Source organism: Lygodium microphyllum, chromosome 3, assembly GCF_053477565.2.
Source record: "Lygodium microphyllum isolate KBCC chromosome 3, Lygodium_microphyllum_v1.1.10, whole genome shotgun sequence".
NCBI lineage: Eukaryota > Viridiplantae > Streptophyta > Polypodiopsida > Schizaeales > Lygodiaceae > Lygodium > Lygodium microphyllum.
This window is the reverse complement of record NC_141137.1, coordinates 87,034,933-87,050,557: the sequence shown is the minus strand read 5'-3', so window position 1 is coordinate 87,050,557 and position 15,625 is coordinate 87,034,933. Positions and strand designations below refer to the sequence as shown.

At 40.4% G+C, this 15,625-nt stretch overlaps 1 protein-coding gene across 1 annotated transcript; it reads right to left on the bottom strand.

The window, feature by feature from the left end:
* Positions 1-6,753: 6,753 nt before the first annotated feature.
* On the bottom strand, positions 6,754-9,619 carry LOC148038589 (F-box only protein 6-like). The gene is made up of 3 exons (XM_087673735.1): positions 9,406-9,619; positions 9,182-9,256; positions 6,754-8,066 (listed from the first exon to the last, which is right to left on the bottom strand). Exon 3 carries the CDS (start codon positions 8,049-8,051, stop codon positions 6,894-6,896), a length of 1,158 nt encoding a protein of 385 aa, XP_087529861.1. The 5' UTR covers positions 8,052-8,066; positions 9,182-9,256; positions 9,406-9,619; the 3' UTR covers positions 6,754-6,893.
* Positions 9,620-15,625: the final 6,006 nt, after the last annotated feature.

Genomic DNA, 15,625 nt, shown 5'->3' with positions numbered 1-15,625 from the left:
ATTTAGAGATGAAAGACTTGGCAATGACAAATCTTCAATATGTCCATATGTATCTGCTCTAAAGGGAACCACATATTGTACATAATATATAAAAACCCTACCCTCACTAAAAGAACCCACAATCTGGTCAATGTAGATAATGTTTGTGAATACCTTATGAATTGCATAGAAGGTTCCACTTAATCTTTCCACAAGTTGCCATTCAGTACTTGTTGATGGAAATATGTCTACAACCAACAATTCATTATTACTACTTGCTTAAATGAAAAAAACATTACTTATATTATCAACCAAAGGCTTGTAATGTGCTCATTGTGAAACACATTCGTTTGGGGGCAAGTGTATATCCTTGGTCATGTAAACATGCTGCACTTTGACAAATCACCCTTCAAGCATAATTTTGAAAGCAATGATACATCCCTTCCAATGATATTTTATATCCTCCCTTTTTTTTCTTTTCACCTTGTGAGAGCCCTTACAAGAGGGCAACATGGTAACCCAATCATTTATGCTAAAGGTTTTCGACTCTCAATTTCCATCAACTCCCGCAAGGGTTTGCTAAATGAGAAGAGTGCCTTGTGGATGCCATATACAAATTGAATTCGATGAGAAAGAAGCTCAATGAGAAAGGTGAATGAACTAAAAAGGAATATTAAGAAGACTAATGACAATATATTGGACACCAAAACAAATATTAAAAGCTCTCGACTTTCAAAAAAGTCATTATTAACTTCACAACATCTTTATCATGTTCTTTGTCAAATTTTATAAGTAAAATAGGGACTTCGAGACTACCAAAACATGTTAGACTTTGGAGATTTTGGCTAAAAAGAAAGAGAGAATCATGAAGTAGACTCTACTATCTCTAATAAAGAGGAGACAAGAACATCATATTCTTACACACATGGCAAACTCTCTTTGGCCCTTTTCTTAATCCTATGATTAACAAAAGTGCATATTTAAAAGTGTTGTTTGCCCCTAATGCATCAATGAGGGCTTGTGACTATTGAGTTTAATGCAATAAGGGATCAAGGAGTAAGAGGAATAAGGAGTGTGGATGAGGATAGGACATCACCAAACTAATAGAGCAAGGTAGGGTGTCACCAAACCAATGGGGCATTAGTTCGGTATTGGATACCCACACATGAGAGGGGGGAAGGAGAGGTTGGTTGGAAGTGGAGTAGGCGATTCTTTATAACAGCCAACAAGGCATATGTTTAAATTTAAAGAAATTTTAAATTTAAAGTAGTTGTTTAAATTTATAAAGTAAGGTAAAACCACAAAACTTTAAATCAAATTTAATTTTAAAGAAATAGTTTTCAAGTTAGGGGATAAGAGAGGAGAAATGTATAAGTTAAACTTTGAAGTAGATAAGATATAGTTACAGTTATTTAAAGTTAGGGGAGTGAAAATATAGTGAATGCTATATTCAATAGTATTAGATACATACTACTTAACTTCATTATTAGTTTACCTATTTTTAACATTATTCTATCAACTTAATTTGATTATTAGTTTAGTTAAAATACATAAGTATATATAGTATAGTTATGAATATAGTTAATCATATTCAACAATATTAGATAGGTAATATATAATACAGTGAAGATAGTATAATTACTAATATCATTAATTATATTCAATAATATTAGATAGGCAATACTTGATTTCATAATTATGTTGGTTAGTATTTATGTTATTCTATCAACATAATTTGACTATTAGTTTAGTTAGATAGGTAATACATAATTCCATTATTAGTTTAGTTAGATAGATAATACTTAATTTCATTATAATCTTATTCAATAGTATTAGACTGGTAATACTTACTTTTGTTATTAGTTTAGTTATTATTTACATTATTCTATCAACTTGATTTGACTATTAGTTTAGTTAGATAGGTAATACTTCATTTTATATTAGTTTAGTTATTATTGATATTATTAGTTAAGTTAGTTGGTCATAATAATGGCATAGTTTATTAACTAATTGCTGAGACTCTATGTGTGTGTGTGTGTGTGTGTGTGTGTGTGTGTGTTGAGTCATTCATTAGTTAATAAAAGAATTTATTAACTATTTATAATTTACTTAATTGGGAATAACTCAACTATTTGGCTTAGTTAATTAGTTTAAAACCTAATTAGTTAATTAACTACTTAACAAATTAAATAAGTAATGGCTAGCATCTAGTGTTGTAGTTAAATAGTTAGTGATGGCTAGTGTTGTAGTTAATTAACTAATTGAGAAGTGTGTATGTTGGTATATTAGTTAATCACATGAGAGAGAGTGTGTGTGTGTGTGTGAGATAGATATGTAGTTATTTAATTACTTAGGTATTTATCAGTAAACGAATTTATTATTGGTTGCTATTTTTTAACATGAAACCAATAATTGTTGTACTTAGGATTAATGTAGTTCTCTCATTCAATTATGTCTTATCATTGCAAGCTTCACTTTGTATAGTGACTTGTAACAATGCTTCTCAAATCTTCTTATTTTATCTTCCAAATTAGCACACTCATAAGCATCCAGTTTGTGCCAAGCAATCATCACATTCGCCTCAAAAGTGCTTCTCAACCAAGCTGAAGCAAACACTTGCTTAACTTGAATCCAAGTGGATGGTGCTCTACCTTGCATCAAAACATAAGTCCACCACTACAAAGCAGTATCCTTGAGGAAAATTATGGCCTTTCATTTTGTAATTGTGCTAATATTTTGGTTAACCGATATAGCCCAATCTTGCTAATGTATGGTTATGAGGTGCAAGCAATTGCCGGAGGACTAAGAATGCAATTCATATCAATTTTTTGGCATGCTATGTTGAAAACACCAATGATTGCTAGTCTTCACCGTAGTTCTTATGATTTCTCAGAGGCATGTGGATGGCTCTAATCTAAGCCATTACAAACTAGCTTCATGATACTACAAATAAGTCTAAATTACTAGGTGGTTAGCTCGAGTATCTTCCCATTTGGATTTACCTCCAAGATATCATCACTCATTGGTCTCCCATAGTCCCATACTTGGAGGATACAATTCATACATTCCAATTGTCAGAAGTGGAGCAGCGGTGGAAGCATAAACATGTGCTGAAATAAACTGCTGAAACACAAGACAAAAAGAGAAAAGAAAAGAACACGATACAGATGAGAACTCAGATGTATGCACGGGAAATGGAATCCATATATCTGAACACGAGACAGTCGCATACAACAATGAGTCACTGGCTGCGTGGGCACTGGCACTGGCTCCTCTCTCCACAGAGTCTGCAGATGGTGAAGATGATGATGATGTGACTGACTGAGGAGAAGCCACTGAGTATATATAGGCTGAAAAAGTGGGGAGCAACAATGCTGGTCGGCCAGCATTAAAGCTGGCCGACTGGTGCATAAAATGTCCCACTGGCATAAAATGCCACACCAGAAAAATACCTAAAATACCTAATAAAAATGCCCAGCCTAGATCAAACTCAGACTCACACATGAGCTGACAAATACTCTGCTAACACCCTCTCTCAAATCATGAGTGATCTGATACAATACAATAGTACAATGAATAGGGATCAGAAACTATACAACATAGAACCACCAAGTAGAACCATGGATACCCAAGCAGTGGGTGATCAAGCCACCACCAAGGTGCCTCGGAGAGAACCTGATGTCGATGTCGATCGTACCAAACACCTGAAAATAGAGAAGATCATAGCATGTCTCTGTGTCCATCACCAATGTCTCGCAGTAGCATACAAGACCAGCCTGTCAAAAATGCCTCTGAACATAGGTGACCATGAATTCCCGCCTTTGGCCAGACCGCCAAAGTGTCCCCTCATGTGAGCTCCAGACGAAAGCCTCCCGCTCTCTGTCAGATAACAAGCTCATCATGAACCTGGATGTCAATCCCAGCTCCAGGATTTGATTCCGCCAGACTGAAGTCGATGCGTCAGGGACGTCCCTCTCTGGAACCTGTGCACCTGTATAAAAGTATAGATGAGGCGCGGCTGCCCCATCTGAACACCCGCTCACACTCCCTCTCTGGCACAAGAGAGTTGTGAGGGATGACCTCATCACCACCACTAGAAAGCAGCCGAGGAAGGGGCCACTAAGCCCTTCCCGCGATCCGAAGAAGAGGATCCCTTCCGCGCCTTGGACTGCACCTTGGTTGGAGGATCGGAGTCAGAGTCCGATGAAGAAGAGGACTCATCGGTAGAGTCAGCATCCCGCTTCGTCTTCTGCTCCTTCCTGGAAGCCGCTAACTTCTTGCAGTCCTTCCGCAAATGTCCCTTCTTGCCACAGTGGTAACACTGGGCCTTCGACTTCTTCTTCCTGTCACCCCTCTCTGAAGCTACATAAGCCTCACTTCCATAATGTGCTGGAAGCCGCCCCTGTAATCTCAAGGATGTCTCATGCAACTTAGCATCAGGGGAAGTGTACGGAGGAGCCATATGGAGAGGATAAGAAGAGAAGTAGAGAAGAGATGGAATTTAGAGAGGAAACACAGCCAAAACACAAGCACAGACTACAGAAAAAGAGAGTTCACATGCAATATAACCCAAAATCTGATCAATAGAAGACAAAATCTGCTGCAGAAAGTCAAAAAATCAGTCAAAAACTGCCAAAAACAGAGAAAACGGCCTGAAGGAACAACCAACCAACCACGAGAGATGCTGAATCAGCAAAACGCAGGCTGTAAACTGGAGAAAACAGGTAGTAAACTGTCGCTAGCAGCTGCAGATGAAAAACGCACGCAGCAGAGGGTGTGTAGGCAACAGAGGGTGTAGAGGCAGCAGGCGATGGCAAAACTGCAAAAAACGCAGGCTGAAAACAGCCCCAAAACAGGTCGCTGGCTGCAACAGCAGTCGTCTGATCAGCAGGGGTACAAAACAGTCCTGAAATCAGCAAGAAAACACAGCAGAATCACAAATCCTGAAAACTGATACCATGTCAGAAGTGGAGCAGCGATGAAAGCATAAACATGTGCTGAAATAAACTGCTGAAACACAAGACAAAAAGAGAAAAGAAAAGAACACGATACAGATGAGAACTCAGATGTATGCACGGGAAATGGAATCCATATATCTGAACACGAGACAGTCGCATACAACAATGAGTCACTGGCTGCGTGGGCACTGGCACTGGCTCCTCTCTCCACAGAGTCTGCAGATGGTGAAGATGATGATGATGTGACTGACTGAGGAGGAGCCACTGAGTATATATAGGCTGAAAAAGTGGGGAGCAACAATGCTGGTCGGCCAGCATTAAAGCTAGCCGACTGGTGCATAAAATGTCCCACTGGCATAAAATGCCACACCAGAAAAATACCTAAAATACCTAATAAAAATGCCCAGCCCAGATCAAACTCAGACTCACACATGAGCTGACAAATACTCTGCTAACACCAATCTCTTCATGACTAGCAAAACTAAGTGTTTTGTTCCATTGTTTAATCCCATATTATCGATCAAGTGAAAGAACTTCCTAGGAGCATAGGACACACGAGTCAATATGCTAACTTTTGAGCCACTTTACTTTGTTCCTACGGACATTACTAAGGACAATATTCATAAGGGCTAAAGGGTTACATCCTTGGACATCATGGATGGGCATGGCTACTAAGGATTGCCATGTATGAATGTGTCCTAAAAGATCTGGAAGGTCTTGCAATGTGAACACATCAAGGCAATATCATGTGACACATTTCTTAGACTTGAGACCCTAGACAACTCTACTCACACTCATAGTGGCATGGACTCAAAGGTATGGGATGCCAACTCTTGTGGTAGACGCTTGGCACTTTTGCTATGTAGTTCCCAAGCTCAAGTATGAGCCCGCATTGGCTCCATGGCTTGAAGGTCAGCACAATGTCTATTTCGTTCATGTCCTTGTATGGCTTTGTCGTAGGGCTTGGCCCATTGGCTATGTGGTTCCCAAGATCAAGTACGAGCCTGCATTGGCACTATGGCTTGAAGGTGAGCACAATGCTCATTTACTTTTGCCTGTTTACAGCCTTGTATGGCTTTGTGTCATGTTGCGTGCAAGGCCAATCCTAAGGACGATCACCTACAATGTGCATCAGAAAGTCTTTGGATAGTTTAAAGGCGATTTTGCACAAAGCATCCAGATTCCCAATCCAACATTGATACTATACCATGCTGTATCTAACCATTGCTAATGAATCCAAACATCCTATCATATGTAGAAAATTCACCACACGAGATGTGGACAGTTCACATTTAGGATCCTAACTAAAATAAGAAGTCACAAATGGCATCTCATATAGTGATCATCATTATATTTAGAGAACGTAAAGTGCAATCAGACTGGCATGTTGGAGTTCAATGTCTATTGGAAACTAGGGTGAGCATTTTTACTGACAGCAGTCTTATATTCTCAGTTATTAATTCCATTGTTCTGCATTAAGAAGTTTGCACTGCACATTTTTGTAGTAGGACTGACATGTCTAGTGAAACCCCACGACTACCCATCTATCAACCAACATGAGTAACAGATGGTAGTGATACTTGGAAGCACACCTGATCCAAACAATTCTGCAAAGCTGAACACTCCAAATATGGTACTTACTGACAGATAATCTACTGGGTGAATAAATCATTATTGATTCTGCTGAAATCTCCTTAATTCCAACAATCAAACACCTCAGATCAGCCCAAACCCGATGGTTGGCCCAAATTTGGCTAATTCCTAGCCTAGCAACAACAGTGAAGTCAAGCGATTGATCAAAGGCAGAGATTGCCAAAGTAAAAAACATCACATGAAAAGTATGGTAAGTTGTAACGAAGAATTGATCCAATAGTAAATGACATTTGACAAAATTTCTTACACAAAGCATCCTTCGTAAGGACATATCGGCAGTCAATGTCATGGGAAGTAAACAAATCAAGTGATCCTGGGTATTTCTCTCCAGTGCTTGGAAATACGACTATAGAAAACCAAATGTTCTTGTAGATACTTTCCAACAAACCTTAAAAGCACCAAATCCATGTTAGCAAGAATCTGCACAGACCAGTCTTTTTTTGCATCTCCAATTACACCAAAACAGAACAACTCTGGCATTATTCCCACTTTTGTCCACAGCATACTAGTTGAACTGAGCTCCCATTCACAAAAGCATAGCCGTTCATTCTCTTTCTGCAAAGCCAACATGTAAACTCGACCCCGATACTCAGAAAGAACATGATTCCAGGACTCTTCTGGCCATCGCACATACAACTTACTCCAGGATCCAGTTATTGTGTCATAAGTTATCAAGTCATAAGGGCGTTCACTGATCATGTATAATATTCCATCACTATAAACACTTCTTCCCTGCACCGAAGAGATTTGGGAGATATTTGAATAATGAGGTAGCATCCCAGATTTATTCCACTGATTACTATAAGAGTCATATACCTCACACCTTCCAGATGCTTGAACTACCACCACAAGGAAGCCTTCTGATTGATCAGTAACTATCCATACTTTATCATTTTCTGAACCCATACTTCGCTGCTTTGGGGTCAGTGCACTGCAAGTCCTGGTCAAGGGATTGTAGACAAAGAACAAACCATTGTCAAGAGTTCTGAAACCAACAAGGCCTCCATCTGAGCTAAATGGTTTCATGTTATGCTTTGTAGCAAGTGTGGGAAGGGACAAATGATGCCATTTGTTAAGAGCAGCATCAAAGACAGCCATTCCCTCCGCTTCTGGGATGACTGCCAAGCACCATGGTCCTGTTTGGGGGGTTTTATAGCAGATTTGAGCATTGCCATAGGAGCTTATGTATGCCTTCCAAGCCTTGCACACAGAGCGTGAACGCAGCATAGCATCCATCGGAAGGTTCCTTATGACCCTCTCAATAAGCTCCACTGGAAGACTGCTCCATAAATCTGGATCCAGGAGAGTTCCATGAGAAGAAGACCAACACTTATATGAGATACGCTGCCGTCTTTTATGTTGAGAACCATCAGCTTCATCTTTACAGCAACCTGATGATGATGCCTCACAATCTGATCTCATAATGCCACATATTCCACCATAGACTCCAGATAAAGTCATTGCAGCCCTTTGTAACTTCAAAAAATCAACAGCTCAATGTTCATTCACACAAACAAGGGTTTTCTGTAAAGAATCTCCCTTCCTCCCTCCCTCTGTCTCCCTCCCTCAACATTCAGTACAATGTTATCTCTTTTCTCAATCTTGTTTTCTCTTTTAAAGAGCCTTGAGGTCTTCCTTGGTGCCCTTTTGTTTCCATTTGATATCAGAATTATCAAAACTGTTGTACACTGTGTCAAGCAGACATGATTATCACTTAATGCTACAGAGCAAATCTTATACCGGAGGTAGTTATGCAACTAAGGAAAGATTTGGCCACAGATAACCCCAGTAACAGCTTTACAACAATGAACACCCACACGGTAGACCCAAAAACTTCGAAGTATCCTCACTAAGTGCAAATCATAGCAGACTTTTCAGAATTAGACAACAACCAAAGACCAGCAAGGGATAACACACAAGGCACTTGGACTTAAAGTCAAGCGCGTAGAAAGCATGTCAAGTCTACCATCCATACAGTACAGTGGAGTTGATCGAATCGGATGGATCATTCTATAACACTAAAGACCTCTTCATACTTCTGCTTAATTGTAAACTGGGTCCTGCAGACCTGTATTCTACCTCTCATAAATGTAACCTTTGTCCTTACATGGACCAGCAGACGGTATCTACTCAATTGATGTTGTATACATATTAACCCTGTCTAGATGCAGCAAGCATCCATAGATATATCTCTCTAATGCACGTGTCTGCCCATGTATGTTTCTCATGTTCGTATATGCACTTGCAGCCAGCTAAAATGCATGCATAGTATCATTCGCATCGAGAAAGTAAATGTAAGAATCATGATGAGACCCCTCTAGTTCCTTCTTACCACCTGCTCTAATGTGGCACAGGCCTATGTGTATAGCAGTGAAGTTGTTTCATGCTAATCAACGTGTTGAACTATTAGAGCAGAATTTCGAAAGGCATCACATGAACCATTTTCTACAAGATGAAAAACGCTGTTGCATAAAAAGGCACATTTTGGAATACGAAGAGGTCGTCGCACGACATAGTTATGGAAATTGAAACATTATTAGAGCGTAATTCCTTTGGAGAGACAAGGAAAAATGGAAGATCCGTATGTTCACCTTGTCTGCGATGGCTCGAACCACAATGTCAACCGCAGCAGGCACCTCAAAAATCGAGCAGCAACCTTTAACGACCTGAAGCAACAACAAGAAACGTCACAAATTTCGATATGGAAGACAAAGAGCGGGCATTGAAACGGAGAGGTGTAAGCAGAGGAAAAACCCTAGCTTGGGGGAGGGGGAAAACGCAGAGATGGCAGGGGAGAAGGCAATCGACGATTTACCTAAGAGGGGACAGAGGAGGCGAGAGCGCGCACGTGCAGCAGTCCTGGAGAGAGGGAAGGGATTTTGTGTCAGGCGGATGACGCGCTGCAGAATCACATCATCGTCATCTTCATCTCGCCATCGTCATCGATCGTCCGTCGTCGCAATGGCAAGTTTGCTTTTCGCATCGGCCTCTCAGACTGCATCCTTTATATAGTCCTCGCATTAATAATGCTTTAAAATGCTGTCGCACTTTATACCCTCTCTCGCGCCTTATATCCGCTAGGACCTCCTCCCACGCCGACCATCTACACAACTTTAGGGTTCAATTTGCCCACCTAGCTGGGACCCAACTTTGTGTGAGTGTCGTCCGAGGAAAGCAAACATAGTCTCACGTGTTCTTTTGCCTACTTACTTACTAAAATTATAGTTACCTTTACTTTGAAAGTCTAGTCAAGACTCTAGGTGTGACACTACCCTTCTTACTATATAAATATTATATTCTAGATTATGACAAAATAGTATCATGGGTCTAAAAATACCAAGCTAGGTGGGGTCGAGGCCAAAGGACTGCCCTCCTCCACCTTCCCCAGTAGGGGCTTCTAATATTGAACTTTATAGAGAGAGAAAAACAATGGAAAGGTGACCCTTTTCTCACATGATTGTCAAAAACTTCTTATGTGCAAGTCACTGCTTCCTTTCCCATACGTAAGGCCAAGTTTAAACGAGGCATCCAAATATGTCATAAAAGTACCCAATATGGATGCTGCTTTGGGTGAATGTCGCACTGTTAAGATAAAGTTGTGGATAAGGATAAAAGTTGGATAAGATAAGGACAAGTCAGTACGTGGACAAAAGGATCTCATAGATATTGTCACAACTCTATAGAAACAGAATTTGTATCCTTTTTCATTAATTTGTCTATATAATGATTTATTAAATTTATTTCCTTTACACTAATTAGATATAAAGAAAAGTGCATTGAAGCTGGCCACTGATGAGTGGTCACAGGTTATGGTGGACCCACACGGTGGGTTAGAGAAAAGATAGTTCACACTTCCACCTATATGACCCGATTGGGCGCCTGTGACTAGAACTCACGCATATCAGGGTTAGACTTGTTGAGAATCAGCAATCACACTCAAACAGCCTCTTTGTATGGAGTCTCAGGGTCAAGGACATGCAGGCTAACTTATCCCATATGCACAATGGTGCCTACTGCAGTTTCCTACTTTCCTATAAAGCATTGTACTTGCTTCCTTTCTTAATGCAATGATAGTACTCTTTTCATTTCAGTAAAGTGTCAATGTCATTGTCCACATACACAAGATTGTGTTTATGAGTCCAAGTCTCAATCTTGGAACCTAATTCACTTGTGTAACAAACAGTGTCCATTCCATCATGAGTCTACACTTCTCCTTCCATCCTCCATAGCTTCCGGTTATGTCATGCTCTAGATCCCGCATTTCTAACATGGTATCAGAGCCCAGTTGGGCATGGCATTGCTTCTCCAGCCTCTCTTGATTCTTCTGAACCTCCATCCAGCTCAGTGTCAGTGTATGACTTCTTTTCTCAACTCTACTCTCACTGAAGCTTCCATGGTAGCCATAGCCAGCAGCACCCTGTCAGATTGAATTGCTTATATCTCACTCCACAGGTCAAATCTCTTGGAGCTTCCTTTTGGAAAAGTATTCCCCAACTCATAAAGCTTCCCTGTATCACATCAATCCAGGACATTGGACCATCTGGAGCTCAGCATTGTGAAAATCCCCAATCTCTGTTCTGTGTCTGCCATAGCCAGACAGGACCTACCTTGCTTGGAGCTTCCATAACTCTTCAACCAGGCAGAATTTCAACATGATTTCTTCTGGAGAAATGTTCCTTGGCTCAGGGCCCAGCTTTCTGTCACTTTAAACACCAACATTGATAATCTACAGCTCCAGCATTGCTCAAATTCGACCTCGCTGTCCAGATCTGCGCCGATTCTGTTCACGGCACCTGCGCGCTGTATACTGACCGCGATGTTGACAATCTCCATGGGGCTTTGGTAGCCCATGACATAAGCTTCCTAGATATGTAAAAAGTTTTGAAAATGATGCACTGTAGCTCCTGCAATCAGCAAAAAACCAGGCCCCTGTCTCAGAAACCCTAATTCCACCATAGCCAAAAGCTTCAAAATCTTGACATTTTTCACTGTTTCTCTCACTGAAGTTATCAACAGTGATTTTAATCACTGAGCAATACTCTCTGAAGTTCGTTAAAGTACTATCACTCAGATCTGAAGGCATCAGCATCAAATCAAGAAGGGGAAGATCACTTGGAGTAAAAGACTTTTGCAGATTTGGTATTCATTGACACTCAGTTAGTGCTTTTTAGCACTTGTGTCTCTCAATCAATTCTTCTGTTGCTCAAATCTAATAAAGTCTGAAGTTGATTTGCTACTGTTCCCGTAAATCTAACATGGGCAAAGAAGAAGATCACTTGGAGTAAAAGACTTTTGCAGATTTGGTATTCATTGACACTCAGTTAGTGCTTTTTAGCACTTGTGTCTCTCAATCAATTCTTCTGTTGCTCAAATCTAATAAAGTCTGAAGTTGATTTGCTACTGTTCCCGTAAATCTAACATGGGCAAAGACTCGCCAAATGCTCGATTCAAAGGAGTCGGATTCCACACTTGGCAAACCCGCATCAAGCTCATCCTGATGAAGAAGGGTCTCTGGGCCATCACAAATGGCAAAGAGAAGAAACCGCGGGACGCGGACCTTGCAACTACTTGGCAAAAGAATGATGACAGAGCCCAGGCCATTATAAAATTGGAGCTAGATGACAGTTATATCCATCACGTGGATAATTGTGAGACCTCACAGGATACATGGAAAAGACTTGACACCCTGTTTGGTGCACAATCTAAATCATCAAAGTATGGTCTCCTAATTGAATTCTTCAGGCTTGAAATGAAGTCCAGCACATCACTTGCCACACATCTTAATTACATGGAAGGACTCCTAACCCAACTTGCAGGAATCAACATTAAAATGGATGAAGATGTTTGCATCGGTGTTCTACTTAAGAGCTTGCCTCCTGAATATAATAACGTATCAACAACTTTAATCAACATGCCAAATCCTGAACTTGTTGATATCCAGGCATCACTGTTAGAAGAAGAAAAGAAGCTAAAAACTAAAGAAGAACCAAGTACCTCTAGAGATGAGCATGCATTATATGTTGGCAACAGGTACAAAGGCAAGAAAGATCAGCTCTTTTGTGACTTCTGCAAAAGGACCGGACACACCGAGAAGTTCTGCCACGCAAGAAAGAGATCCCAAAAGGCCTATCTAGTCGCAGTCAAAGAAGAAGAAGAAAATGAAGCAAAGGAAGAAGAAGATGAAGATCACCAAGATCGGAAGGACAAGACTCATCAGTCCTTGTACTCTCATAATTCTGATAGACTGTTTTAATAGCCTTGTATTTTTCCTTGCCCTAATGCTTCTTGCCATAAGCTATGTAAACTCCTTATGTAACTTGGCATTACAGTCTCTGTACACTTTGTGAGGCCCCTGTTACAGCCTCTGGATGTCCACCATGTTTATGGTACCCACACTTAGCTTTTTCTGCGACAGCCTCTGGTGTTTTGCCATGTCTGTGGTATACCCACACTTTGCAGGTGGTTCTCATTACAGCCTCTACACACTTTGTGCCTTTCCTAGTTGTGATTGAGGAGGGGTGTTGAGAATCAGCAATCACACTCAAACAGCCTCTTTGTATGGAGTCTCAGGGTCAAGGACATGCAGGCTAACTTATCCCATATGCACAATGGTGCCTACTGCAGTTTCCTACTTTCCTATAAAGCATTGTACTTGCTTCCTTTCTTAATGCAATGATAGTACTCTTTTCATTTCAGTAAAGTGTCAATGTCATTGTCCACATACACAAGATTGTGTTTATGAGTCCAAGTCTCAATCTTGGAACCTAATTCACTTGTGTAACAAACAGTGTCCATTCCATCATGAGTCTACACTTCTCCTTCCATCCTCCATAGCTTCCGGTTATGTCATGCTCTAGATCCCGCATTTCTAACAAGACTCGCACACAGAAAGGATTGATGCCTTGAAGTGTGGGCTAGATCCACTAGAATAGACAGTTACAATCAACAAGATGGCATGATCATGAAATGCTTGTATAATGTGCATGTGTGGGCTGAAAGCTTGAAATGCACATTTCTTTGCATAGGAAAGTCACATGAAGATTTGGATACCATTTTTGCGATGTACACGGAAAAAGCTTTCATATGATACCCATATTGGGGGGGTCCCTAAATTCTAGGAGATCCCTAAATTTTAGGAGGTCCCTAAATTTTAGGAGCCTCGAATTAGCCTAAAAATGCTAGTCCTAAAAAATAGGGATGTCATTCTAAAAATAGTAAGTTCTGTACTCTGACTGTGCTTATTAAATTTGGTTGTTTCTATTCTTGACAGTATTCAACCCAAAAAGGAAGGCCATAGAGAAGAGACAAGTGTCAAGACACTTGTCACACAAGTTTCCAAGTGTCCCACCACTTGTCACATCTCATGACATGTGGCTGGACACTTGTCTTGTGCTACTCCACTTTCCCCTTTTGTACTAGCTCTCCCCTCTCCTATAAATAAGAGCTCATTTTTCTTCATTGATCATCATTTTTCTTTGCTGTAAACTCATGTACAGCACCCACAGATAGCCAGAAACTGGCCCCATCCATCCCCATCATCATCCCCTACTTCTTCATTATCAAATTCCTCCATATTCCCTCTTCTATCACTGCTGTTTACAGGACAGCAAGCCTGTAAATTCATCACAACACCTCCTTCCATTTTAGCTACAAGAAGCGAGCCCTATCCATGTACTGCTGATCAACGATGGAGAAAGGCTGATTTTCCCTTTTTCTTCTTTCATACTGTAAAGAAATCAGTTCTTATCATTGCATAATAGATAATGCATGTGTGTTTGTACATCTTTGCATAATAGATAATGCATGTGTATTACTTCTTCTCACTCTCAGGTTGATTGTAATTGAGCTCTTCCCTAAGGGACTTGGGTTGAGCAGAAATACATTCCTTCGGGGGGGGTTGCCCATCTTCAACCCTCAATCTTGTCTCCATTACTTTTACATTTTCATGGCTGTAATTTTGTGAGTAATTTTCATTTTCAGTTTTAAGTGTTCATTCTCTTTTATATTAAATCTCGAAAACAAGCGAATATCATCATTGTTAAGCATACTACGTTGTTCGGGGCGTTTACAGTGGTATCAGAGCTTTGGCTCGGTCCTCACCCCCAACACTGGTAGTGCTTACAACTATAAGTTTGTTTGTTTTCAGCCCTTGCATTGAGTGCTTGAGCATTTTTTTTTTCTTTAGTCTCAATGGATTAATCGAGTGCTATCCTTCAAGCCATTCAAAGTCTTAGAGAGGAGAATCAGCAAATTCGTGAGCAACTTCTCAAACTAGAAAAAGTTGAGAATCCCAAAGAATTCAAGGAAAGAAGCCCATCTACTTCAAGGAAACAAAGCCATACCAATGAAAGGAGCCGATCAAGAAGTCCAACTACTTCTAAGAGGCTGTCCCATTCTACTTCAAGAAAGAGATCGTGTCGAAGCTCATCCTCTTCTTCAAAGTCATCTGGCGCCTATTCTAATGGATCCTCTTCTAGTAATGAAGAGTCACACCCTTCTCGTGGAAGACCTCATCATCATCAAAGGCGTCGACATTCTTCACCCTCGTCTCCATCTTCATCCCCATCAAGCACTTCATCATCTTCAACCTCAATATCCGAGCATGGACGAAGGCATAAGAAGAAGAAGAAGACTAAGTCACTATCTCAACTTGAAAAGAAGATCAAGTTCAGTATGTATAATGGTTCCCGAAATCCTGATCTTCTTCTGAAGTTTATTCGTCAATTTCAAATTTTGTATGGTCGTGACAAGTATAAAGAAAAAGAAAAGATTAAGTTTGTAGCTTTACATTTAACCGACTTAGCCCATACTTGGTGGACGGGGTTGGAATATGATCATGCTGCCCCAAAATCATGGCGGTCCTTTGTTCGCCTGATACAAAGCCAATTTCTTCCTGTTCATTTCAAAAGAGATGTAAAAATGGAATGGGATCGGCTTTGGCAAAGGAAAAATGAGTCACTTGGTGACTATACCAAGAGATTTTGGGAGCTACTTTTGAAGGTCCAACATTTCAAGAAGATCAGCAGTTCGGAAAA